A 24,917-nucleotide genomic window follows, 5' to 3' on the forward strand; every position below is an offset into this window, starting at 1 on the left:
ATTTAGAGTGACAAAAGCCAACACGCAATTCACTCCTAAAACTTTCCACTTATTAGAATAGTAGGCTACATTTACTGTAATTTACTAATAAAGAGAGAAATGCACGTCATAACAATCACATTTTGTGTGTTTTTATAGTGGATTGAAGGAGATTGAATTTCCAAACAGCTGATAAAAGCATCACAAGTAGGAAAAGCAATCCACAAGTAGGAAGCAATATTAAAAACTCGCATTTTAACTAGAAGCAATTATATAAAGTTAAAAACATCTTAAGGGTGGATTTGTTTCTTACAAACATGCAGCTTTTCACTTCACAAGATGTTAATTAATAGGCTGGAGTCATGTTGATTACTTGTGGATTATTGTGATGTTTTTATCAGCTGTTTTGACTCTCATTCTGACGGCACCCATTCACTGTGGAGGATCTACCAGTGATGTAACACTAAAATTCTCCAAATCCGTTCCAATGAAGAAACAAACTCATCCACATCTTGGATGGCCTGAGGGTTAGTACATTTACAGCAATTTTTCATTTTTGGGAGAACTATTCCTTTGGTTTGATCAGCTGGTCACAAGTTTATTGGTGATGCAAGACGGTCTACTATGTTAAATCAGTTAATGTCCAACTTAGACCAGCTAGAAACCAGTTACCTTCTTCTAAAACACAGATATCACTTTAAGCTGGATTTTTCAGCAAGGAAGGCAGACAAGAAAATTGCTGACAGACTATTTGATTAGACTATTATGAATAGTTCAATGTATCGCTCACATGTCTTAGGCAAAAGACTCCAGGCATGTGGGTTGAAAAAATTCATCATGGTTAGGCAGCGTTTAGAAAACCGTGGAAACATTTCCAGTGTCTGCTAGTATAATTTAGGAGATTAAACAATACAGCACAGTTATAAATCACTAACGGATCACACAGCTATTTGGGCTGAGCTCCAACTCCTCATGAATGGAAGCAGAAACGGCAAAGGAAAACATCTGAGGTTGCTTGGCTCCACTGAGCATTCACATCTAATGTGTCTTCCAGGAAAATATTGACTAGCTGCATGGCCAGTAGCCAAAACATGATGCCAGAGGATTGTCCTGCTCCTTCCAAAAGGTTCTTACGGGCATGTAGTTAGTTCAGACGCCACCAGGTGGCAGCAATTGATAACAGAATAAGTTTTTACATCCACCCCATCCTCTTTCCCCAAAATAAATATTTCTAAAAATAAGAAAATAATATTTTATGCTGACTCTAAAACCTATGATATGTCATGTAATGAAGTATGAAAAATATATACAATTAAAAAGAATACAATTAAGGACCTTATGTTATTATAATCTTGAGGTGTTAAGACTTACCTAATCATCTGGAGACACTTATTTAGGTAGTTATGATACTTTATCCCTAAGGGACTTTATGACAGGCCTGAAATACTGCTTCAATAACACCACAAGATGAGACAGAGGAAGAGGGAGCCATTTGAGGAAGGAATGCCCCCTGCTCTGGTTTCACTGAGCAAGAGATGATGATGATGATGATGATGATTTATAAAAATGTAATTTTTTATGAGGACTTGTCAAAATAACACAGACTAACATACTTTACATATTATATCATTGTCTTGTAGTATGAACCTCATCAAGTTACAAAATTAATTACAATAGTTATTACTTGTTTATTTTTAGACTCATTTATCCACTGTCATTAAAAATAAATAAATAAGTAAATAAATAAAAAATGCCCTGTGAATGAATGAAACATAACTATAACATACGATATATAATGTTTAAAGTAGTCTGTAATATTTTGACAAATCCTGATAAAAAGCTAATTTAAAAACAAATCTCAACTCCTGGTAGCATGTGCTTGTCTGCTCGCCTATAGGTTACATTTCATATCATCATATGTTGGCATTGTGTGGATAGATGGTTGTGTGTCTGCCTAAATAATTGAATAACTTTCTGTCATCATATCCTTGAATATCATCTGCTGTATATATATGTCCAGTATATGTGCTGGATTACTTAGACTTGAGGGGAATACTATATATATAGATTAAGATAATGAATACCATAAATGAATTTGAAGGCAAACACATGCATGTGGTTTCTCATGTATTTGTGTATATATGTGTGTCTATACATATGTATGTGTGAAAATGTTTGCTAGCAACAAGCATGTTTAGCTGAGGCTAGTGAAAGTAAAACTGGCGAGAAAATGTCTGACTGTGTACGGATGCCCAGTCTAGTGTGGAGCCAGTCCGTCTGCCGGCCGACTGCCCTCCTGGAGACTCGAGAACATCCGATCCTCCTGTGGAGAGAGAGAGAGTGAGAGCAAAGGTGAGAAAATAGAGAAAGAAAGAGAGTGAGAGTGTGTGTGTGTGTGAGAGAGAGAGAGATAGGGGCTGGCTGGGGGAGGAGTACATACTAACACTTTTTTACAACATCAAATTTGTCACCTAATAATGTAAAAAATACATCATACTTCATAAATCATGCAAAATATATCTGTAATATATTTGCAAGATTTTAAAAAATTAATTAAACATCCTGAAATCATAACTATGAATGACAGATGGTAAATGCAGTCATTTTATAGTTATAGGTGGGGTAAGCGATTTTTCAAAAACGCTTTAGAAAACTGATTCGGGCCGAATAGCAAAACAAACTTGTAGTCAATCAGCAGTAAGGGGCGTGTCTACTCTTGATGTGCCATAGAATAAAATAGAATAGAATAAAAATTTAACAATGAAAATTCACATATAAATAAATATATATTTAAAAGGTCAATCAAATGAGAATGTGCAATGAAAATGGTGTAAGATTTACTTTGAAGCAGTTTTGACTCAGAAATTGTTACTAAACTTCACAAATAATTAAAGAAACAGCAAGTAACACACTGAAATAAAAATGAAATTTTGAAGTAGAAAGTCTGAAATCAGTGGGTGATTATTAACCTTTCGTTTTAGAATTCGTCAATAGTTTTTCATTCATCAGTAATACACTGTAAAAAAAAATACATATACATATGAAGAGTTCAATTGCAAAAACAACTCAGTTTTCAGCCATGTTTTTTCATTGTGCATTCCAATTAATCTCAATCAAACTGCAGTTGGGTTATTTTGATTAGGTAAAAAAAAAAATACTAGCCAACTAACACAATAAAAACATGATAACATAATAAAAAACATGATTTTTGAAAATAAAAAAAAATGGAGTTATCTGTTTTTGCAAATAAACTCCTCATATACACATACATACATACACACACACACATATATATATATATATATATATATATGTTATATGTATATATTTTTTTCCTATATATATATATATATATTCATGATCATATATCAATGTATTACTGATGAACGAAAAGCTATCAATGAATTCTGAAAGTTAATAGTCACCCACTGATACACGCACACACACAAACAGATGAACGCCACTATGTGCCTATCAGGAATAAAATGAAGAATGGATTATCTTCTTTATATATCACTGTGGCCTGTCTGATAAACACTGGAGCTGAACAACAGAACTGTGTCTGGCTCCATGGGGACTATATTGATTTCTCTGCTGCAGAGCTATTGACAGGAAATGCTGGACAGTCTACAGTGGCTCAGTCTTTCATAAAGTACACAGTTTATACTTGATAAAAAAAACCTGCAAGCCTATAAAAATATAATAATTCAAAATTATATGATGGAGCAAAGACAAATATTTTTACTCAGCAAGCAAAACAGCCCAAAAAGAAAACCACCTCCATAGACAGATACTTATCCAACAGTTTGGGGTAATTCAAAGTGCTTTTGAGATTCAAACGAGAGGGGGACATAGATGAAGAGAGAGAGGACTTTGAAAAGAAGCGAAGGGGTAGGGAAATGGTTTTGGCAGGGTTTCAGGATATGGGTCTAGCAGTGTTATGTCTGAAGGATGTTTAAGGAGCGGGTCGTCCCGAGCCAGGCTTCCAGTCTCACTATAATTACTACAGTGGCTGACAGACATAGTGCTTACAGAAACAAAACAGAGACAGGATTAAGAATAAACACCAATATGCCTACACGCCAAACTCTACACACATAAACGTATACATCACAGACACATTACATATATACATGGACTTTAAACAATCTAAGAGTTATAGGGCTGCTGAATGGTTTAAATATAAAGAAAAAGAGTGAAAGAAAATAAAGGCTAAATATTATATTTAGATAATTACCTGATGACAGAATGATTTATGATGCTGTCTACTTTTGTTTCACTCACCGTGCATTTTCAAGACTGTATGGGAATAAAGAATAAGAAGTGGGGACATGTGGGAAAAAATGTAATTAAATGTTTTATGTGACGTCAAATGGCATCTCTGCATTTGTTTTTATTGGTTTAATCTGCTTTAGTTCTCTTCCTAAAGGCCTCACATCTCTATTGTGCCATTGAGATTTAATTAGGTTGATCTTTCGAGCCTTAATCAGGAAGGCTTGTCCACGAATTCAACGAGCAATAACTTTACAGTGGTGATTAACAACCATGCATTCATTGATTTTAGTAGATTATCTTAAAGGCAGAGTAAGTGATTTCTGGTAGCCAATGTTGATATTTGAAATCACCAAAACAAACACGCCCCTACCCCAAAAGGGTCTTGCCCCTATTTTGATAGCTCCGCCCCACATATACGTACGCAACCCAGGCAACGATTAGTTCTGTGAAACAAAGCAAAACCAATGTTACACCGTGTCTACGGACATGAGCGGCGCGGTGCAACAAATCCCCGACAGAAAACTGCTGCCGGGTTCTATTTATGACGTGCTGACACAAATTTCAAATGGTTTTCAACGGTCGTTTGATCGTGTCCAGTGTAGGCAGACTTTAGCTGTTGTAGACATGGTGTTACTCACCTATTGAGAAGAAACAAAGCAACCTCGGCGTCCGATCGCAGGCCTCCGCTCCTTGAGTTCTCTCCAGCGCTGGAAAGCTGATCCGATATTTACACGGGTCCTACTTCTTGCCTTATCGTTCCGCAAACGTTTTCCTCTTTTGTTTTTTTATCCGCTATCTCTATCTTTCTGTCGCTCCGCTCGGCTAATGTCCGTCCCATTCACTGAACGCGCTCTCCTCCACATCACGAGTAGACACGCCCCTTATTGCTGATTGGCTACAAGTTTGTTTTGCGATTCGGCCCGAATCAGTTTTCTAAAGTGTTTTTGAAAAATCACATACCCTGCCTTTAAGTTCCTCCAAAAATGATTATCTTTCTTTTCATAAAAAAGCTAGTGTTTGTCACTCAAATTAGTGACTGCTGTATTGTAAATCTAATAACAGAAGTATATGAAAAATTTGTGTAGTAATTCATTTATCCTATTCAGCTATCTTTCCTTATTTTCGAATGTACCTTCAACTCAAAGCACAAGATTGCCAAAATGAGATACACAAGTTAATTACATTAGCCATCTCAAAGACAGGCAATTGTTTGATTTTACAGCGTGTCGTAGTTCAATGGGGTGTACAGAACATTCTCTAGGAAAATCATCTCTCACATATACAAAGGGCAAGTATTTGAGTTCATTCTTTGCAAGTTAAACGATTGAATCGCAAACTGGTATGATCTGGTGTGGTAGAAACCGAATTAGAGCAGCACTGGCTGAGCCAAAATCACCACACTCACTCAGAAATCCAGTTCACTGTGAGGTCAGCCCACCATGGAGTTAAAAACACCACGGCTAGAAACCTCACGCAGAAACACAGCTGAGAGCCAGAGATCCTGCTTTGAGAATGTGACAAATGAGATCAATTAGAGATAGAAACTAAAAAACATTCATGCATATAAGAGAACAGACAATATTATTTGAGCTGATTATGTCGTTTTATGCACAATCACGTTAACTGCTGAGAAACCCTGAGAAATGTGGGAGAATGCAATGTTGATTTAAAAAGTTTAATCTACTCAAATCCTCCCTGAAAAGCAGCATCAGCTCTTGAGGAGACAAACATGCTAAATGCAAATGCCTCCATTTTTCCGTTTCCCTGCACAGATACAAATGTTCAAAGGCGCTTTTTCTTTTCTGTCTCCACAGTCATAATATGGTGCTCACAGAGCTGAAGAATGTGTCTGGAGCTGGGCGGCCGGGCAGCGTGGCGCAGGGATAATGTCTATGTTGCTTTCTGGGAGTCCTGTTTTAAAAGGGATGAGGTGGGGCCAGGCAGACTGCTGAGTAAGCTAGCCACTACGCGGTCGCCCTCTAGAACAAACAACGGCACTAAAAGAAAGCTTCCCTGGACCCCGATGCATTGCAACACTGAAAACAGAGAGCTGTGTCATTTAATGTGATGTGTAAGCAAAGTAATGGTCACTTTGTGCATTAAAAAATGGAATGAAAAGATGAGATGTTTGAAGAACACTATATGCCCTGTTCTACAGACAAATTAAGTACTTGAGCTTTGAGCTAATTGGAAATTTCCAAATGATCTCTAGATAACAGCCTTGATTCATTTCATTGGCAAATATTTTATTTATCCCATAACATTTTTATAGTTTTATTCATGAAGCCAGCCAAACATCAAACATCTATCATCAAAGACAAAAGACCCAGTGATAAATTCATGACTGTAAGCTCAGCATTGATAATAAGGGCGAAATTAAATTCGAGGTTAAATTTTTGCTCATTTTCTGATTGATGGCAGCCACCAAAAACTTACATAAAACATACTTCAACACTGATATTAATCATGTGTAATATTAAATAATATGAAAAGTATTATTTTGCCATGTTTATTTTTTACAGATCATATACATTTTTTTTTCAAATTTTCATATGGTGAAACAATGACCCCGATGCATTGCAACACTGAAAACAGAGAGCTGTGTCACTTAATGTGATGTGTAAGCAAAGTAATGGTCACTTTGTGCATTAAAAAATTGAATGAAAAGATGAGATGTTTGAAGAACACTATATGCCCTGTTCTACAGACAAATTAAGTACTTGAGCTTTGAGCTAATTGGAAATTTCCAAATGATCTCTAGATAACAGCCTTGATTCATTTCATTGGCAAATATTTTATTTATCCCATAACATTTTTATAGTTTTATTCATGAAGCCAGCCAAACATCAAACATCTATCATCAAAGACAAAAGACCCAGTGATAAATTCATGACTGTAAGCTCAGCATTGATAATAAGGGCGAAATTAAATTCGAGGTTAAATTTTTGCTCATTTTCTGATTGATGGCAGCCACCAAAAACTTACATAAAACATACTTCAACACTGATATTAATCATGTGTAATATTAAATAATATGAAAAGTATTATTTTGCCATGTTTATTTTTTACAGATCATATACATTTTTTTTTCAAATTTTCATATGGTGAAACAATAGTCCTATGTGTTTAAATTTGTCTTATATATATATACAAGAATCAGTGTGTGTGAATATACATATACATACATATATATATATATATATATAAATGCATTTCTTTTTTTTATTTCCTCTGTCCATCCATAAAGACATTGCACCATACATAAATAATTATGTTGTAAAAATGACTCAGTATTTACAAGTATTCCATATAATACGTTTATATAAAACTTTATATTAAATTTAGATAGATTACATTTAGGATTGTGGCTGTGGGCGTCTGAGCGTTTGTAGTGAGTGTGTGCATGGTGTGGTAAGAGCAATGTATATGTCTGCATTTGTTCATGTGTATACGTTATCTGTGGTTGTTCAGTAAAATCTCTAACCAGCATGGGCATGATGTAATAAACTGTCTTGAGTAGCATGGTCCCCAGCCCTTGGCAAAACTGATCCTCACACTGTTTGGGTCGTATGGCCCTTCCATGTGCACCAAATCACTGGGGGGTTGAATTTGGCACGACTTCTCATAGTCAAAAACCTTTATGGAGTAGCCTGGCATGACTCTCCTCACAGTCAAACTCAGGTAGGGGTAATGTTCCAGAGTCGGGGAATTCACAAAAATAGGGTGCTGACTGCGGTTGTAGGCCCAAACTCCATCTGGCTCTTTGCTGAGGAGGATGCCGTGTCCGATCTTGCCACGGGTGCGCTGGACGGAGGTGGAACGTGGAGAGAGGGGGAGCAGGCCCAAGCACAAGCCTGTACCCTGAGGTAGGTCATAGAAGATGCTAAGAGAGGAGTCATGAACTGGGTACAGACGGCCCACGCGTGTACGAAGCTCCCAGTATGCCACGTTACACCAGTGGTTCTGAGCCAGGGAGGAGGGAGACATACTGGCATCTGTGGAGTGAAAAAAAAACATAAGAAACTTGAATTTCAAAAAAAGGACACAAGCCAAAGTACAAATATTATTTAAAGAATTTTTTCCAGGAAAAGAGTTGCTATGTGCAGTATTTTTCTATTTAGTTAAAAAAGTATTGAAAATCTATTTATTGTAAAATCATACAATAATTATAATTAATTTAATAAGAGACCGGTGGAAAAAAAACCCAGAAACAGTGTCATTATTATTATTGTTGTTGTTGTTAATATTACTACAATACTGGATAGCAATGATTTTAGCAATGTTGCTATAATCTGCCATGTTTACATTTTGATGATATACTAACATGTATTGTCCCTATTAAATAAACTAATTAATAAAACAAATTAGTTTTTTGTAAATAAATATAATAAATATTGAAATGTAATTAATTTAATAAAACTAAAGTTATTTCACTTATTTTATTTTTAATTTGTCCAAATTTGAGGCTGATTAGTAAAAAAACAAAAACAAACTGGAAATGCATCATTATTATTGTGGTTGATATTACTATAATACTGGATAACAATGATTAAAGCAATGTTGCTATAATCAGGGATATGTATTTTTATGCTGATGTTCATTAATGTGCATTGTCGCTATAAATAAACAAACAAATAAATAATACTTATTATTAAATATAATTAAATATTATTCAAATATAACATTTCTTCAAATAAAAATGATTTTTAAACATTTTTAATCTAAAGTTACATCAGGTTTTGTGTTTCTGAAAGCCACCAGTGCACCAGGGGCATGCTTATTTCTACAGTAATGTGCTGTCGTGACAAGTAATGTCAATGTTTTGACCACTCTCATATCAGCTCCCTTATTCTTTTTGCTGTTACACAGTACATGTGCACTCTCTAAATCTCCAATCCTATCAGGAGAGGATTCGAAACTGAAGAAGCAACGACCCCCACTAACAGGCCCAAAATCTGTCATCTCTGACTCTAACACCCCCCGCTCCTGCCTCAGCATTCCTCTCTCTCCGCGCGGGGCCGACAAGGGCCCCCTCTCCCCCTCCGAGGGCCAGCATTCAGCTCTCTGACCACTCAGTGAAGGCTCGCGACCCCCTGACCCCACAGCCGCCAGCCTATCCAGTCTGATTAACTCAAACACAGACTGATGGCATTATTTTGCTTCACAGGCTCTATTGAGGGAGAAGATCTAAAGCCCTGGGCCTGTGCCTTCATTCTGCTCAGTCTCAACCCTCTCTGGCCCAAACAGACAGCAGAGGACACACTGTTAATGAAGTAGGTTTTGTTTAAGGAGGGGTACGGAAATACACGATCATTATCTCAGACTCTCTGGCCGCTCACTTAGTAAGTACTTTCAAATATATAAAAAAAAGGTTACGCAAGTAAAAGACAGAAAAGAAGGACATCATTTTCATAAAGATTTGCATAAAACTTCCTGGATTTTAAGTAAATACAATGTAAAAACCATGCAAAATAGGAAAACAATGCAAAAGACCTATCAGATGTCAATGGAAAATAATCTTTTCATCTGCTTTTCTTATTTATCGTTTCATATTTAACTCCCTTCGATCGTATGCAAAGACATGCAGATCACATATTTGCTGCCTAGTTTAATTCGAAAAACCATGCAAAATAGGAAAACAATGCAAAAGACCTATCAGATGTCAATGGAAAAGAATCTTTTCATCTGCTTTTCTTATTTATCGTTTCATATTTAACTCCCTTCGATCGTATGCAAAGACATGCAGATCACATATTTGCTGCCTAGTTTAATTCTGTAAGCAATGCTATGGTGTATGATAATGTTTAGGAACGTTCAACCTCTCCTTTAGAAAGTTCTCTGTTTTGCATGCATAACAGTTGTTAGTGCCTGCAAAAGCATTCTTGGTGCTTGTGCGCCTAGCCTAAACCAACACCACAAAATGAGAGGGGGAAGGAGAGGATGGAGTCTTGTCTGTCCTGCTGTGCCAAATATTAGATCTCCCTCCACATATTAGACCCTTCCACTGAGCCAGTGAATGGTGGGGGAGCTTAGAGGGGTGATAATGGAAATGCCACGACGAGAACTGCCAAAGAACTCTAGAACACTTCCAGTATTTTCACAACTCTAGAACAACAGCAGCGGTCGAAATTGTTCGGCTCCAAAAGCAAGCCAACAATTTTCTTTCTTTCTGTGCATCTAAAGCTTTATTCTAACATAACACTTGAAGGGGCAATTCACCCAAAAATGTAACTTCTATCATCATTTACTCACCCTTGTTTAAAACATGTATGACATAATGTTTCTTCTGTGGAGCATCAAAGACATTTCTTTTTGTAAATCCATACAGTGAAAGTCAATGGGGACCCCATACACTTATTGTATAGACAAAGCAGTCAAAACATAACTCCTTTGTGCTCTAAAGAATAAAGTAAGTCATACATGTTTGGAATGACATGAGGGTGAGTAAATGATGATAGAATTTTCATTTTTGGATGAACTATCCCATATGCTTCATTTTTAGTGACATAATACTTGGAAGTCAGGCACAGGCATACACACACATTTCTTTATACTGAGGGATATAATTGTAGAAGTATCTTTCTTTTGCAAGTCATTTTGCTGCTCATTCCACTGGATGATGAATTTGTGGTAAGAGAATTGACTGCATATTGATCCCTATCTAAGATGAAGCTAACAGCTTGTGTCAGGATGAAAAAGCAAAATGATTTCTCCCTGTCACAATACTGAGAAGAAACGGAGAGGAATATGCAGACAGACACATCCAATCACGCATAAACGCAATTACAATAAATCAGCCAAAAAAAAGTAACTAGATCTAAAAAGCCTTAATATGTGTGTCCCTTAAAAAACAGGGGCAAATAATTTTCCAACAATTGATAGAGTCGTTCTTTGTCAACATCTGTAAAGAATCTCTGCAGAGACAGGCAGGATTTCATTAGTTAAATTGCGTGTTGGCCTGCGCTCTGTCAGGAAGAGGGGAAGCCACAGCGAGGCCTGTAATTTAAACCTTATTTTAAAATGCGACTGGCTGGCTGTGCCAAGGCTTGCATTGCAAAACTCAGCAGGAAGCAACAACATGAAAATAATGGAGGAAAGAACGTATGTGACACACCAAAAGAGGATCTTGTTCCTTGTCTCCAGAGCTCTATATGCTGGGTAATAATAAGCACAAGTGCTGTGAGACACACAGCAGATAAGAGCTCAGGAGGCCCCGAGTCCCCCAGTCAGCATCCTGACAAAACTGCCCATTGTTGCTCATAATCTAATTTTGACTCAGTGCTGAAAAGTTGGTGGATGACGTCTAAGAAGTTTTAGCTACTTGCATACGGCACATCTAGATATCACATTCAAACTGGAGAAAGTCAACAATTATGTTAATGAATCTCCAGAGAAAAGTGTAACCTGTATTCATCATCTTAAAAATATCCTTGAACGTAGAAGTGACAAAATAGAGAGAACTATAAATCATATGGCTACATAACACTACAGAAACAAAAGCAACGAATGAAAGCAACAACGTCACTACTTCAAGAACCATTAAATAAGCACTGAGAGTTTATGTTTGGACTTGGAGGTGAATGTATGTATGTATGTATGTATGATAGAGAGAGAGGAATGCTGACCAAATGCTAACAAAAATAACATGGATAAGCTAACCGTTTGATATGTAGCAGCTCTGAAAACAGCAAATTGCAACTGCCAGCAAACTTAGGTCCAAACCAAAGCATCACATTCAGTAAACACACTAACATTATTTATTTAAAAAAGAAGACTGTGTTTTTGAAAGAAGTCTCTTATGCCAACCATGTCTGCATTTTTAATTTTAAAAATAGTAAAAGCAGAAATACTGTGAAATATTATTACAATATGAAACTATTTTCTATATTTATATACTTAAAATTATTTTTATGCATTTAAAATTGAATATATTGAAATTTATTCCTGTGATGGCAAAGCTGAATTTTCAGCAGCATTACATTTGGTGCTTATTATTAATGCTGAAAATGGTTGTTCTGGTTAATATTTTTGTGGAAACTTTGATTCGATGAACAGAACGTTCAAAAGAATAGCATTTATTTGAATGAGAAATCTTTTGCAACCTTTTAAGTGTAGCATAAGCATATGTATAAGCCATTTGATTTACTGAACACACTTTTTCCCCTTTTAAATGCATTAATTTACTTAAGACTTGCACACCAACCTGAATAGTCCAGCGACATGCCACCGAGTGAACGCATGGCTTCGGTTTCTATGTAAGGCAGCACTGGGAGGGAAGAATCTGCAAAATGACAAGACGAAAAATTTAACCTTTTCTCCATTTGACTGCTGATAAAAACATGACATACAGGGCTAAAACGTCATTTGTTATTTCAAGGAATCTTTGCTTACTGAGAAAGACAATTACTTACTCAGTGGCTTGTGTTCTGGTAAGGGGGAGAAATGGGAGTAGGGAGGAGGCGGTGTGTCTGAAAATAGGGAGAACTGAGTTAGAGTTTTCTTTAAATTGAGCATCGCTTTAAAACTGAACACATCTCTGACTTTTCAAGGCTATATGACCAGACCTAGAGCTAGAGATCTAATACTGTAACAGTGCTTGGCACAGTTTCTCCAGAATTTCTACAGCAAATGAGAATGTTCCCAGCTGGTATGGAAATTACAGGTGAAGAAGAGCACACTGGGAGGGAAGAATCTGCAAAATGACAAGACGAAAAATTTAACCTTTTCTCCATTTGACTGCTGATAAAAACATGACATACAGGGCTAAAACGTCATTTGTTATTTCAAGGAATCTTTGCTTACTGAGAAAGACACAATTACTTACTCGGTGGCTTGTGTTCTGGTAAGGGGGAGAAATGGGAGTAGGGAGGAGGCGGTGTGTCTGAAAATAGGGAGAACTGAGTTAGAGTTTTCTTTAAATTGAGCATCGCTTTAAAACTGAACACATCTCTGACTTTTCAAGGCTATATGACCAGACCTAGAGCTAGAGATCTAATACTGTAACAGTGCTTGGCACAGTTTCTCCAGAATTTCTACAGCAAATGAGAATGTTCCCAGCTGGTATGGAAATTACAGGTGAAGAAGAGCATCCATCAAAAGACAATGGATGTGTCGTCATGTGCCAGGAATGCATGGAATCCAATCAAAAGTGACCTGTTCTGAATCACATTATAACAGTGGGTGGAAACACTGCAATTTTGCTAACGCAGAGAATGAAAACTTCATGGAAAACACTTAATGTATCAAACTTTGCTTTAAAACTATTAATTATTAGCATCAGTGCTAATGGAGTGTAGTGACATTTTGTATGCATGTCAAGGTCTCATGCACTACAGTGCAATTCATACTGCTTTAGACATTTACTTTTGATTTATGGTTATGCATTCACTAAACCAACATGTTACGTTTTTAGTGTATTCTTTCTTGACCCTCTTCAAAGATGATTGTTCAATCAATTCTTTATCTGCAACTGTTCATTTATATACACAATGTTAGGGTAGTGTTTTTTGTGAATAGGGAGAGAGCAGAGAAATTGAGAATCCCAGAGGGATTCTAGTTGGGAATTCCACTTCCTGAACAGGAGTATCACTGTCCAATTCCCCTCCCTATCATTCACCCATGCTTCAAGTAAAAATCACATTTATATTAGTTTTTCCTGATTTGATGCTACAGAAAACACGTAAGAGGGTTTGCTGGTCTTCGCTAATTTGAAATGGTCTTATATGGTTTAAGATGGTTTCCTGGCCTGGGTAAACAAGTAAACCAAAAAGTGCCCAAAACTCCTCTAGAAGCATCAAACAGACCAGCCTGGATTGGTTGGGAGACCAACTAAGACCAGCAAACAAGTTCTGCTTTTTTCAGCAGGGCTGAAAACACACTTCAAATGGACAGCAAAGCCATTATAGCCTTGACTAAAAGCATTCAGAGGTTTCCTTACCATCCTTAACTGGTCCACAGACGCGGCTGTAGTGATGGGGGTTGCAGCAGAGGGTCTGGCTGTCCTCTGCCCTGAAGCTCTGACAGTGACAGAGCGGTTTGAGGAGAGAGGAGAGCCGCAGGTCCGGCCAGCGGAAAAGTCGACACAGCAGGTACTGTGGAGACACCAGCTGACCTCCAATTCGCACTTCAGTATGTGAAACCAGAACACATCCACTTGGCATCCCGCCTTGAGACTCCACAGCTTCCAGTAAAACATCCAGAGACTTCTCTTTCAACTTTTTGAGAAACGCATAAGTGCACTTCTTGAGTTCTGGCTCGGTCACGGCACCATTTTTCCCTTCCCTGCCACTCAAACTGCTATAGTTGTTGTGATTCCTATGTTCTAGGCGACAAGCGAGTTTGTTTTTGCCTCTGGGGAGGTCTCTAAACAAACAGCATGTTACCGTCCTGCCCTCGCTTCCCTCGTTGAGGGGTCCATCGTGCTCAATAAGGATCCCCGGTTCCCCGCGTTCCTCTACGCGTTTGCTGCAGGAGCCTGCATTGTTTCCCGGTGCATATTCCGTTCTGGGGATCTTCTCTGGATTGCTGTCACTCCAGTCATCCGGACCACCATCGCCCCCTTCTTTACTTGAGGTGACCAAGCGGCTTCTCCAGAGTCGCCGAACCAGACCCGTGCGTCTCGTCCTGAACATACGACAATTTAAACAGTTTGCATCCGTTTTTCCTATGTTTGGTGAGAACCGCGGAGACTCCAAACGCTCGTGCGCTCGCTGTGCGACATCAATGATCTGTGTTTACATGCACAGCCAAGCAGAGCCTGAGCAAAGCCCAACATTAGACTCCGCTGCTACAATATATCAGCACTGTAGCAAATGGATGGCTATAATAATGATAGTGCACTACGTGAGGAGCGGTGCATCCAGTCTGTAAACATTCCCCAACAATATGAGAAACTTCTTGTTGAACAATACGAAATGCACGATGTGCAGAAAAAAATCTTCGATAATCTCCGAAACAGACCTCTTTTTTTTCGAAGAAAACCTTCTGCAGCAGTTTAATGTCGCCGAGCACATGAATGGATCTCACTATAATCCTTATTCATGTTCCACGCGCTCCTCGCGGAAGAAAATGATTGTGTTGCGACAGCAAAGTGGTCGTTCCGGGTGGATAGACGGACGTGGGATGTCTTGAGGTTTCGTTCCGTGTTTCGAGCGAGATTAATGGGATTCTTCGATGGTCTTTCGCCGTTTCACTCTCTTTCTTCTTCAGATACGCACACACGGGGCCCCTGAGGAGAGCAGTGGAGCCATTGGTTGATTCCCATCATGTGCTCGTCTAGACACTTTGGCGGCTGCGAGCCGCGTTGATTGTTGCGCAAACACAGTATCAAGTTTCCGAACTCTTAAAGGAGCAACATGTACCTGTGTGTGTGTGTGTGTGTGTGTGTGTGTGCTGTGGCAGCGCCAGAACATCAACATGTTACTGCTGCAATGATTGTGAAGGAAAAAAAAAAACAATTTCAAGACACCAAAATGTTAGCAACTGCTTTAATGTTTGTGATTGTGCACGAAAAAACGTATTACAATAACTACAAATAATGAAATCGCTAGAATAAGACCCCGTTTTTATCATTAATTTATGTAGTTATGTTTTATTATTTTAAAATAATAGAAATACTACTAGTAGTATTACCACCACACTATTTTAATTGTTGTGCATATTATATAATTATATATGTATAATGTGTGTGTGTGTGTGTGTGTGTGAGACGAGTGTGTGTGTGTGTATAAAACACCAAACGCAGTACATGTAGCAAGGTTTATATATATATATATAAATCCTTTTTCTGCACTGGTGAATGATATAGATATATAGAATGATGAAAACCCTTGTTGCAAATTGTCAGCATCAAGAGCAAGAATCCTTGGGCTTTCTCACTTCACTTTTCATAGGGGTGATAACTGTTGTAGCCTGGCGTCAGGCTAATAATTGCAGCTACTCCCATTAAGTCTCTTAGATAGTCTATCAGCAGAAGTCTGGAGCAGAGACAGAGAGACCAGCACCAAACCACCCCCCAAAATAACCCCAGTCCATCCAGTCTGGACAGACGTGGTCTTGTTGATGGGGTCTAGCAAGACCCAACAGGAATAGCATGTCAACAATCCCCTTATTCCTAATGGACCTTAGGGAGAGAGGCGAGACAGTGGGAGACAGAAAAAGAGAGCACTCACATCCCTTAAGGCCTTTCTTCGGGTCCATACTCCATTCTGGATGGCGCTAGTTCCATGAATACTGCCAAAATGCTCTAGAGACAAAAACAAAGTCAAAATACATTCAGATGACACAAGTTCAACTAATATAGGCTGAAGACTGGATGAGTTGATGAAAACATCTCAAACTCAATTGAATGCACAATTCGACAATGTAAAGAAGCTGTGTGGTAAAGACCTGATTTCTTACTGCTGGTGTGGCCTATGGTAGCAGGAAGTCGTAGCCACAGACAGACATTAGCAGTGTAATCTGTCTCCTGTGGAAGGTTCTGGCAGTCAAAACAAGAGTTTCGGCAAGGAAAACCTCATTTATGGTGAAGACAAGGAGACAGCCAGAGAATGAATGAATGTCTGCTGTGTAAATGTGATGCTTCTACGTGGCAGTATGTGCATATGAAAAAAAACCTGAATATTCTTAACAAAAGCAGAATGCGAAGTTCTCTTACTCCTTTGGAAATTTTAATATTATGGCTACAGTATTTTACTCTTAGGAAATATTTACTGTAAAAATATTTTCTGTACTTGACAATATTACCTAACATTAACAATGACAAATGCATTTCTTACAGTAGTTATTCATCTTTGTTGACAATACAGATTACAATTGTTCATTATTAGCTCAGGTCCATAAATATTTTTTAAAGGGACAGTTCACCTAAAAAAATGGAAATTCTGTCATCATTTTCTCATCGTCATGAGAAATCGTTAAAATGATGAACAGATTTAATTTTGTCTTTTTTTTCATCTAAATTTAAGACGTGCATACATATTGCACTTCACACATGGTAAACACAGAAGCTCAAATATTCTAGAACAAACTCCATTGGTTTTCGTGCGTCACACTCGCATTACGCATACACACGCTTCCGTGTTTACCATATGTGATCCGGTCTATGTTTTTGTGTTTATATGTGAATAAAAGCCTAAATTAAATCTGTTCATCATATACAGCCATCACATCTCTTCACAAGACATGGATTAAACCACTCGATTCATATGGATTCATTCAATTAGTTTTACGATGTCTTTATGACCTTTTTGGATCTTCTAAGTTCTGGTTACCTGGACTTTCAATAGAGGGACCCAATTAATAAACTAAGATTAATAAATGCTTTTCCATCGTTAGTTCATGTTAACTAATGTAGTTAACTATTGAACTTCATTGTAAATTGTTAACGTTTTCATCATGCTGTACCAACATCTTTGTTTCGGTGTATTTACATTGCCACAATAATTAGCAGTATGTCCTTTCTACACTAGTCAACATTTGAAGTGGATCAAAACCTTTCATCAAAGTTGTCCTAAAACCAAAATGCGTTCCTGTCTTAGGACAACTTTGATTAACTTTTTTGATCCACTTCAAATGCTGACTACTGTACAGTACATGACTGATTGAGTTTTAAGAGTTTATCCATAATTTCTTTTTCAGCAATATATACAGTAAAATATAGTGATACCTCATGAGCAAAAGTTGATCACAGCAGGTAATCAACAACAAATTTCTGTTTCTGTGAAGTTATTTAAAGTAGCACTTTTTTTGCCACATTACCTTTATATATAAAATATATCTGCTTTTATTCAATAAACAATCAGTTAATATTGAGTACATCAGACACTGTAGAGGGCCAATTATATTGTCTGTTTTTGCTCTGACACTGAAAACTGAGCGGGTCTGTAGTGTTGTTTCATTCCTGAATTAATTTGTACAGTCAATCGGTTGATAAAATTATTCAAATGGCTCTCTTATACAGTCACTTGCTTTGCTCCTAAATGAGTCAGTTTTTGAATGAATCAGTTTAGTGAATGATTCAAATGACTCACTCCTAAAGTCAGTCATTGGCCGCCACCTACTGGCATAAAGATGTAACCTGCAGAAACAATAACTGAAAAACTAGACCAGAGCTGTTATTGTAACAATATTACTGCTGGTTTTCATATTATTTTAATTAAATTAAAAATATAATGCATATTTTGTTATATATAATTAAAAAAAAAACATTGCACTCTCTAGACCAACATATTCTGTTCTTTAAAATGGTGCAAATCAACACTAGCTCTATGATCTACGGTACATTGAAAAAAATCTGTTTTAAGCAAATAACACCACAAAGAGTTGCTTTATTTACCTAGATTCTTTAAAAGAACACCAACAGAACAACCCACGTTATACGATTTATTCTTGTAGCTAAACAGCATATCTGAGGAATACGTATTTCAGATTGTTTCCTCTTTGAATATACAACAGTCCCTGCATTGCTGTGCAAAGCTGACTCCTTCCATTCATTTTGTGTGCTTTTTAAGCATGCCTGTTGTTGGCTCTATGAGCGAAAAGAGAATATCTGAGAACCCGAGGAAGGAAGTAGGCTAAAAACAGAGGAAAGGGAGAGAAACTCAGCGAGATCAGACCACTGTTGCTGAACTGATTGTAGTCTAGTCTAGTCTCAGAGCGCCTGGCGCCGACAAAGCAGGCCATAAACATCTAGACGATAGAGAGAGAGAGATAGAGCTCTACTCTTACTTGTGCGAGTAAACAAAGAGTTTACTTCACTTAGCGTGCAATTGACTTTGCATTTGTGCAACACAGTCGATGCAAATTAAGTTATCCTGTGCCTCGTCATTTCAGAACTATTATCTTCACAGTGGCACACAAGACTAAATGATTACAATAACACAGGTAAAAACGCATACAACTGTGAGATTCAAGTATGCTTCGGGGTAAAAAAGAAAGGAAAACAGAGACAGAGATGTACAAACACAGACAGAGAGATATGAAGATTACAAGTGTTTGCGTTCATCAGTAAACCTGCATAACCAGAGACAGGCGTGTCCCGTCAACAGTAATAGACTTTGCGTGCATCTGTGCCACTGCCAACCGGTGTTTACGTCAGTGGGTACAAAGACTACATCTAATTCGATGCAAATGAAGTTATCCTGTGCCTCGTCATTTCAGAACTATTATCTTCACAGTGCCACACAAGACTAAATGATTACAATAACACAGGTAAAAACGCATACAACTGTGGACCTCTGCTGAGATTCAAGTATGCTTGGGGGTAAAAAAGAAAGGAAAACAGAGACAGAGATGTACAAACACAGACAGAGAGATATGAAGATTACAAGTGTTTGCGTTCATCAGTAAACCTGCATAACCAGAGACAGGCGTGTCCCGTCAACAGTAATAGACTTTGCGTGCATCTGTGCCACTGCCAACCGGTGTTTACGTCAGTGGGTACAAAGACTACATCTAATCTCCAGGAGAGAGACGCAGAGAGAGAGAGAAAGAGGACGGGAAAAGGGAGAAGACCGTTCCAGGGGCCAGCAAGGCTCCTCGGGCTGAGCTGAATTAAGTAAGAGATCGAGAAAAAGAAACAGAGAGAGCGAGGGGTGGAGAGGCAGAGAGGAGAGAGTAAATCAATGGAGGAGATTTGAGACAGGAAGACTATGGCGTCAGTACAGGCTGGAGATAAGGGCTTCAGTTCCATACACAAACACACTTGTTCTCCCGGGCCGAACAGCTACACATACTGTGTCTCACTGTCAACTGACCAGACACACACAGGGCCTCTCTGCTGGTGCTTTTCATCACCGCTCATGCACTGCTATAGGGAGTTTATGCTCCTTGGTGCTCCCTGACGTCCCCTGTTGAAATGACTACCCCTGTGATTATGGTTAGTACTTTTTTTAATTTATTGTATATGTGAGTTGATTTTTACTTTTTCACTCAAAACACAAAGTCATTCAGGCCGGTTTGTTTTGCTCCTCTATTTTCTCTGCCTGTAAACTCTCTTAATATAAAGTTGAACTCTGTCAAAACAGTAACAATAGATTGGCTGAACTCACGTGCATTTCGTCCTTAAATAAGCAAGATCCACAACACTATAAGGTGAGGAAACACGGGCCTGAGTCTGGCCAGGGGTCAGAGGAACTTTTCCTCAAAGATAAGAAAGAGAGACAGAGTACATACTGAAGGAAAAAGCTACTTCTTTCAGGAAGAACCCTCTGCTTTGAAAGTAATGTTGAGTATAAGTTTACCAAGAATGTGTGTATGTTTTTATGTGTGTGTTTGGCTCTGATTTAAACTGACAAAGGAGCAGGAAAAACAGAGGAACTGAACTCCTCTACAAAAAAAAAAAAACTTTAGTTTTTTTTTCCCTAACTGCTTTCTTTTTGTAATATTTGTATTCTGTTCCTCTTGTGACTTAAATGTTATTGCATGATCATTGTCAACTTCATTATGTCAGCTAAATTACTCATAAATTACTTTCAAGGCTGCATTCTGAGGCATTGAGGTGCTATTTTAGTACCCCTTAAGCTGTAGTGTCTTTGGATTGAACATTGATCTGTGAGTAAACTGATCCTGTGTGGCTCTCTTTTTGTGTACTGTATCACAGCACAAAACATCCTGAATGCTTCACAGAACAACACTGTCTTTTTATATATTTTTTTGTCTTGTTTTCCAGTAAAACTACCCAAACATCCTTATAAACCAATTGTTTCCAAGTGTTCTCATTAAATGTAGGCTATGCTTTGCAGTAAAAAGTACTATTTTAAAATATTATATAAATATTTTAACAGTATTTAATTGACCAATAAAAATGAAGGTGGGTTTGTGGACTTGCCAAAGGAGTGATTTTTAGGATTAAATAAACATGGTCCGCCGTAGTGTTCATTGAGAACTAGATTTAACACATCACAATCATGTTATGGTTATTTATCCTAAAATATCACACATATATAACAACATTATGCATATAATAGTCCATATAACATGCTTTAAAAAGGTCCTGAACAGGAATAGAGACCGAAAAAGAGACATCCATTTCTATATTCTTTCTTTTTTCTGATTGTGTAGTATGGTGATGTAAGCAAAACTTGGCATTCTTTCTCTCCTGAGGAAGTTCTCTACTCTTTAGCTTACCAGACTCTTTCTATACACAGCTTTAAACTCTTGAGAGACCGGGGCATTGGCACAAAGCAGTACCGAATTTTTGGAGTAACAGTTTCTTTGTGACTGAAGATTTCTGAACATGTATCTCCATTGGAGAAGGCTAAAAGTAAAGACAAAGAGAATGTTACTAAATGTAAGGAATAGGTACTGTGGGTAATACATTCATGCAATTTGTGTGTTTGTGTGTATTCCTGCACGTTTCTGGAGGGAATGGGTGGGATGTTTTATGGTGTGATTCATTCAACTGTTTCTAAATCTCTCCCTGATTACTGTATATTCAATTCCCAGCATTTGGCAAGTCAACAACTCTCCCACTAGTTCACAATTCTTGAGAAAAAATGTAAGCCCTCAGTGTGAAATGGAGAGAGGGAGAGGATGTGTTTTTGAAGAACGTGGTTTATGTCGCAAGTAATTGCATGTGATTCTTCTCCCAACTTCAAAGCGAGTGGATCTGCAGTTCAGGGTTGGGAGGCCAGACCACTACCAGATCGGCTCTCAATTTCCTGTCCCTGCCTGGCTTTGAGCAGAGAGAGAATTTGAGGCAGAAACGTGTGAAATACAGAAGACAGATTTACAGATTTGTTTGTGTCTGTTACAAGTTTCAGCATCAAAAAGTTGAACATTTAACTTAAAAATGTACTTCATGTTATAACATATAAATTAACCATTTTTATTCAAGTCAAAGCAATGATATGCCAATGAATATATCAATGCAGTACTTGTTAATTAAGGGTCAAATCAAGCAGAAGTAACTTATAAACACAACAACTGCACTTTCACTATTAATTTGTTACAGTTTATCCATCTTCATATGAAAGAAGAACGTGCACAATTACAACTGTTTTTGAAGATGCCAGATTTAGAGCCTCACAAATCAACCAATCAAAACAGAGAACAGACTGCCCAGAATAACTTTTATTTATTCATTTATGAATGAATGAATGAATGATAATAATTGTTATGTTTATTAATATTGGTGGGTGCTCATTCTCTGTTATCTTTCATGGTCAATACATACACAAACTCAAACACAGGGTTTCCATTCTGCTACATCTCACATGACTAATCAAATCCTTCTCTATGAACTTTTTTCCTTTCAAGCTTGTTGAAAGTTTTTCCTTTGCCTGTATCCGTGACATAGAGCAGTAGGCTATCATATAATTATCATCCATGTGAGATAAGACAAGACATACATCAGGTGGCCCAGGGAGGAGCATGACAGATAAAGCTTTATCAGTAGGTTCAGAAACGCTTTTTATATGAACTCCAAATATGAGCTATCTAAAAGAAATCTTGGTCCAGACAGACTGGCCGGTTTTATTATCTCTAGAGTGCATGGTTAGAGAAAATAAAAACATACATATGCTCACGCAAAAATATTCTCAAAAAATTACTAAGATTTTTATTTTTTATAAAGTTATGAAACATAATTTCTGTTTCTATAAAATGGTGGCAATTACAAGTCTCAAGTCACTCCAAGTGCCTGAGGTGAACTGTGCTCAGTTTTATTCCCTAGGTCCATGACTGGCACACCACACGCACATAAACTCTAGATTACAGCTTCATGGTCCCTCTCACAGTCCATAGCTGGGATTGGCAATGACATGTGAATGCAGACCAGCTCTAATTTAAGCATCCACATTTATACACCCATAATGGGGTCAGTATAAGCGCTTTTGGAGCGGGCCAGAGACTGTCCAGAACTCTCTTTCCAGAACTAAGGCAACACATTATTCCCAAAACTACCCACAGCACTCTTTCCAGAAGGCTATACATTATTGCTATATAGGAGAATGAGGCTTTGCTGCTGAAACTGTTAGTTTTTACATTGTATTCATAACCTGTAACGCAAAAACGTCTAATTAATTTCATGGAATTCATGCATGAATTAAATAAGTTTGAAATCTAAGATAAGATAACAATCTGTTAATTATCTTGGGGTGTATTTATCATATTTTAATTGACTGTGCATTGGCAGAATGTGCAGCACTAAATGTGTTGCATCTAAAACTAATGCCAAAACAACTTTCACAATTACACACACACACACACACCATCCTGAGCGTGAAATAAGGATGGAGGGTTTTGAAATGAACTGGTAGTGCATATCTCTGCAGCCAGGCAAGAGGGCTGTGGCATGCCTGTGTTATTGAGCAAACCACTTTGGCCTGTGTTTGTGTTTGATAGGATCAGGGGCTCAGTGGGTGGCGAAGGACTCTGGTAACGGAGTACTGAGGCTTTAAAAACTCCTTGCTGTTTTTGGGGCTTTTTCTTCAGCCCAGCCTCCACACTGAAGGGAAGGACTGAAATGTAAACATCCAAACATGCTCGGGCCCTTTTAAATGGCTGTTTTTGAGCCTCCACTCTTAATTGGAAACAGATAGTGGCCTTGTATGCAGAGGTGGGGTTAAAGCTCAGACGCTACACTGACAGGCTGCAAATCCCACTCACAATCTTTGAAACTACATTAAGAAGTGGTACACTTTAAATACCTAGATGATGCACATATTTAACCAAAAATAAATAAATAAATTGGTATGTTGGACACTTAATAAAAAAAACTTTCCTTACATAGGAGCGGCTGTCAGACTCTGATGCTAGACGGTAATGTACATGTAAAAGTGCTTAGTGTATAGTATGTCATTTGGGGCACACCTTTTTAACTGCTGGTCTGAAATATCTGACTACTGAATGCCACAATGGACCAATCAGAATCAAGTATTCCTGAAAGCCATCTAATAAATCTTGCCACGATTTCAAAGTTTTGTAAAAAAAAAAAATTTGAGCCTCCACTCTTAATTGGAAACAGATAGTGGCCTTGTATGCAGAGGTGGGGTTAAAGCTCAGACGCTACACTGACAGGCTGCAAATCCCACTCACAATCTTTGATGTGATGTCTCACTCGTTTGGAAACATTTTTCAAGCAAATTAAAGGTTATATCGCTCATTATATCTGTATAAATGAATGCCATAATATGAGTGTGTTTCGAAAGGGTGATAATACGTATGGAAATGAAATATTTACTTGAGTTTGCGATTATTTACCTGTTTATTCCACCGTAAATCTTCCTCCAAGAAAAATGTAATCCATGAATCAAGAGAATCCAAGCGAATCCGCGTGTGATACGTGACATATGAAAGTAGTGCCGGGGTTACTTACCCGTGCGGATTGATACAGTGGTGCTTCGTGTTCCCTTTTCAACAGCTAAAGAAAAGAAAAATCAGCTAGTTTGTTTTCACGAACTTTGCAAAAGAGTGGAAATATACAGAGCTGGGTTAAGTCAGTCAGACGATATAAATACGTTGAATTTACAGTCTCTACCTCAGCAACAGCATTAGAAACCTCTTTGCAGCAGTTTACTAGTTTTTGGCAAATTAATGGCAGGATAACACAATAAAAAGCACAGTGTTATGAATGTAAATTATTTTATGAAACAAAACGAAAAAAATGAAAAAGTTTCAAATAGCATATGCATGCATGTATGGCATTTGTGTGTGTGTGTGTG

The 24,917-nt window shown here is 37.7% G+C and overlaps 1 protein-coding gene across 2 annotated transcripts; it reads right to left on the bottom strand.

Moving 5' to 3' along the window:
* Nucleotides 1–7,488: 7,488 nt before the first annotated feature.
* On the bottom strand, nucleotides 7,489–24,561 carry LOC107740446 (mothers against decapentaplegic homolog 6-like). 2 transcript variants are annotated; one of them, XM_016552888.1, is made up of 5 exons: nucleotides 24,457–24,561; nucleotides 14,192–14,877; nucleotides 13,079–13,135; nucleotides 12,458–12,535; nucleotides 7,489–8,249 (listed from the first exon to the last, which is right to left on the bottom strand). In XM_016552888.1, the coding sequence occupies exons 1-5, from the start codon at nucleotides 24,543–24,545 to the stop codon at nucleotides 7,708–7,710; spliced, it is 1,452 nt and encodes a 483-aa protein (XP_016408374.1). In that variant the 5' UTR covers nucleotides 24,546–24,561; the 3' UTR covers nucleotides 7,489–7,707. The 2 variants fall into 2 exon arrangements, with proteins under 2 accessions (XP_016408374.1, XP_016408375.1); XM_016552889.1 differs by lacking the exons at nucleotides 13,079–13,135; nucleotides 24,457–24,561 and adding an exon at nucleotides 12,666–12,722 and having other exon boundaries at nucleotides 14,192–15,590.
* Between the last annotated feature and the right edge of the window lie 356 nt (nucleotides 24,562–24,917).

Source organism: Sinocyclocheilus rhinocerous, unplaced genomic scaffold, assembly GCF_001515625.1.
Source record: "Sinocyclocheilus rhinocerous isolate Xijiao unplaced genomic scaffold, SAMN03320098_v1.1 scaffold225, whole genome shotgun sequence".
NCBI lineage: Eukaryota > Metazoa > Chordata > Actinopteri > Cypriniformes > Cyprinidae > Sinocyclocheilus > Sinocyclocheilus rhinocerous.

Bases quoted from the DNA above. Each gene is read 5' to 3' on its own strand.
- LOC107740446 (XM_016552888.1), bottom strand. From the start codon at position 24,545: ATGTCACGTATCACACGCGGATTCGCTTGGATTCTCTTGATTCATGGA. The intron at 14,878-24,456 runs GTAAATAATCGC...TCGTATGTTCAG, and splicing joins ATTTACGGTGGAATAAACAG to GACGAGACGCACGGGTCTGG. The intron at 8,250-12,457 runs GTTGGTGTGCAA...TTCACTCCACAG, and splicing joins CATGTCGCTGGACTATTCAG to ATGCCAGTATGTCTCCCTCC.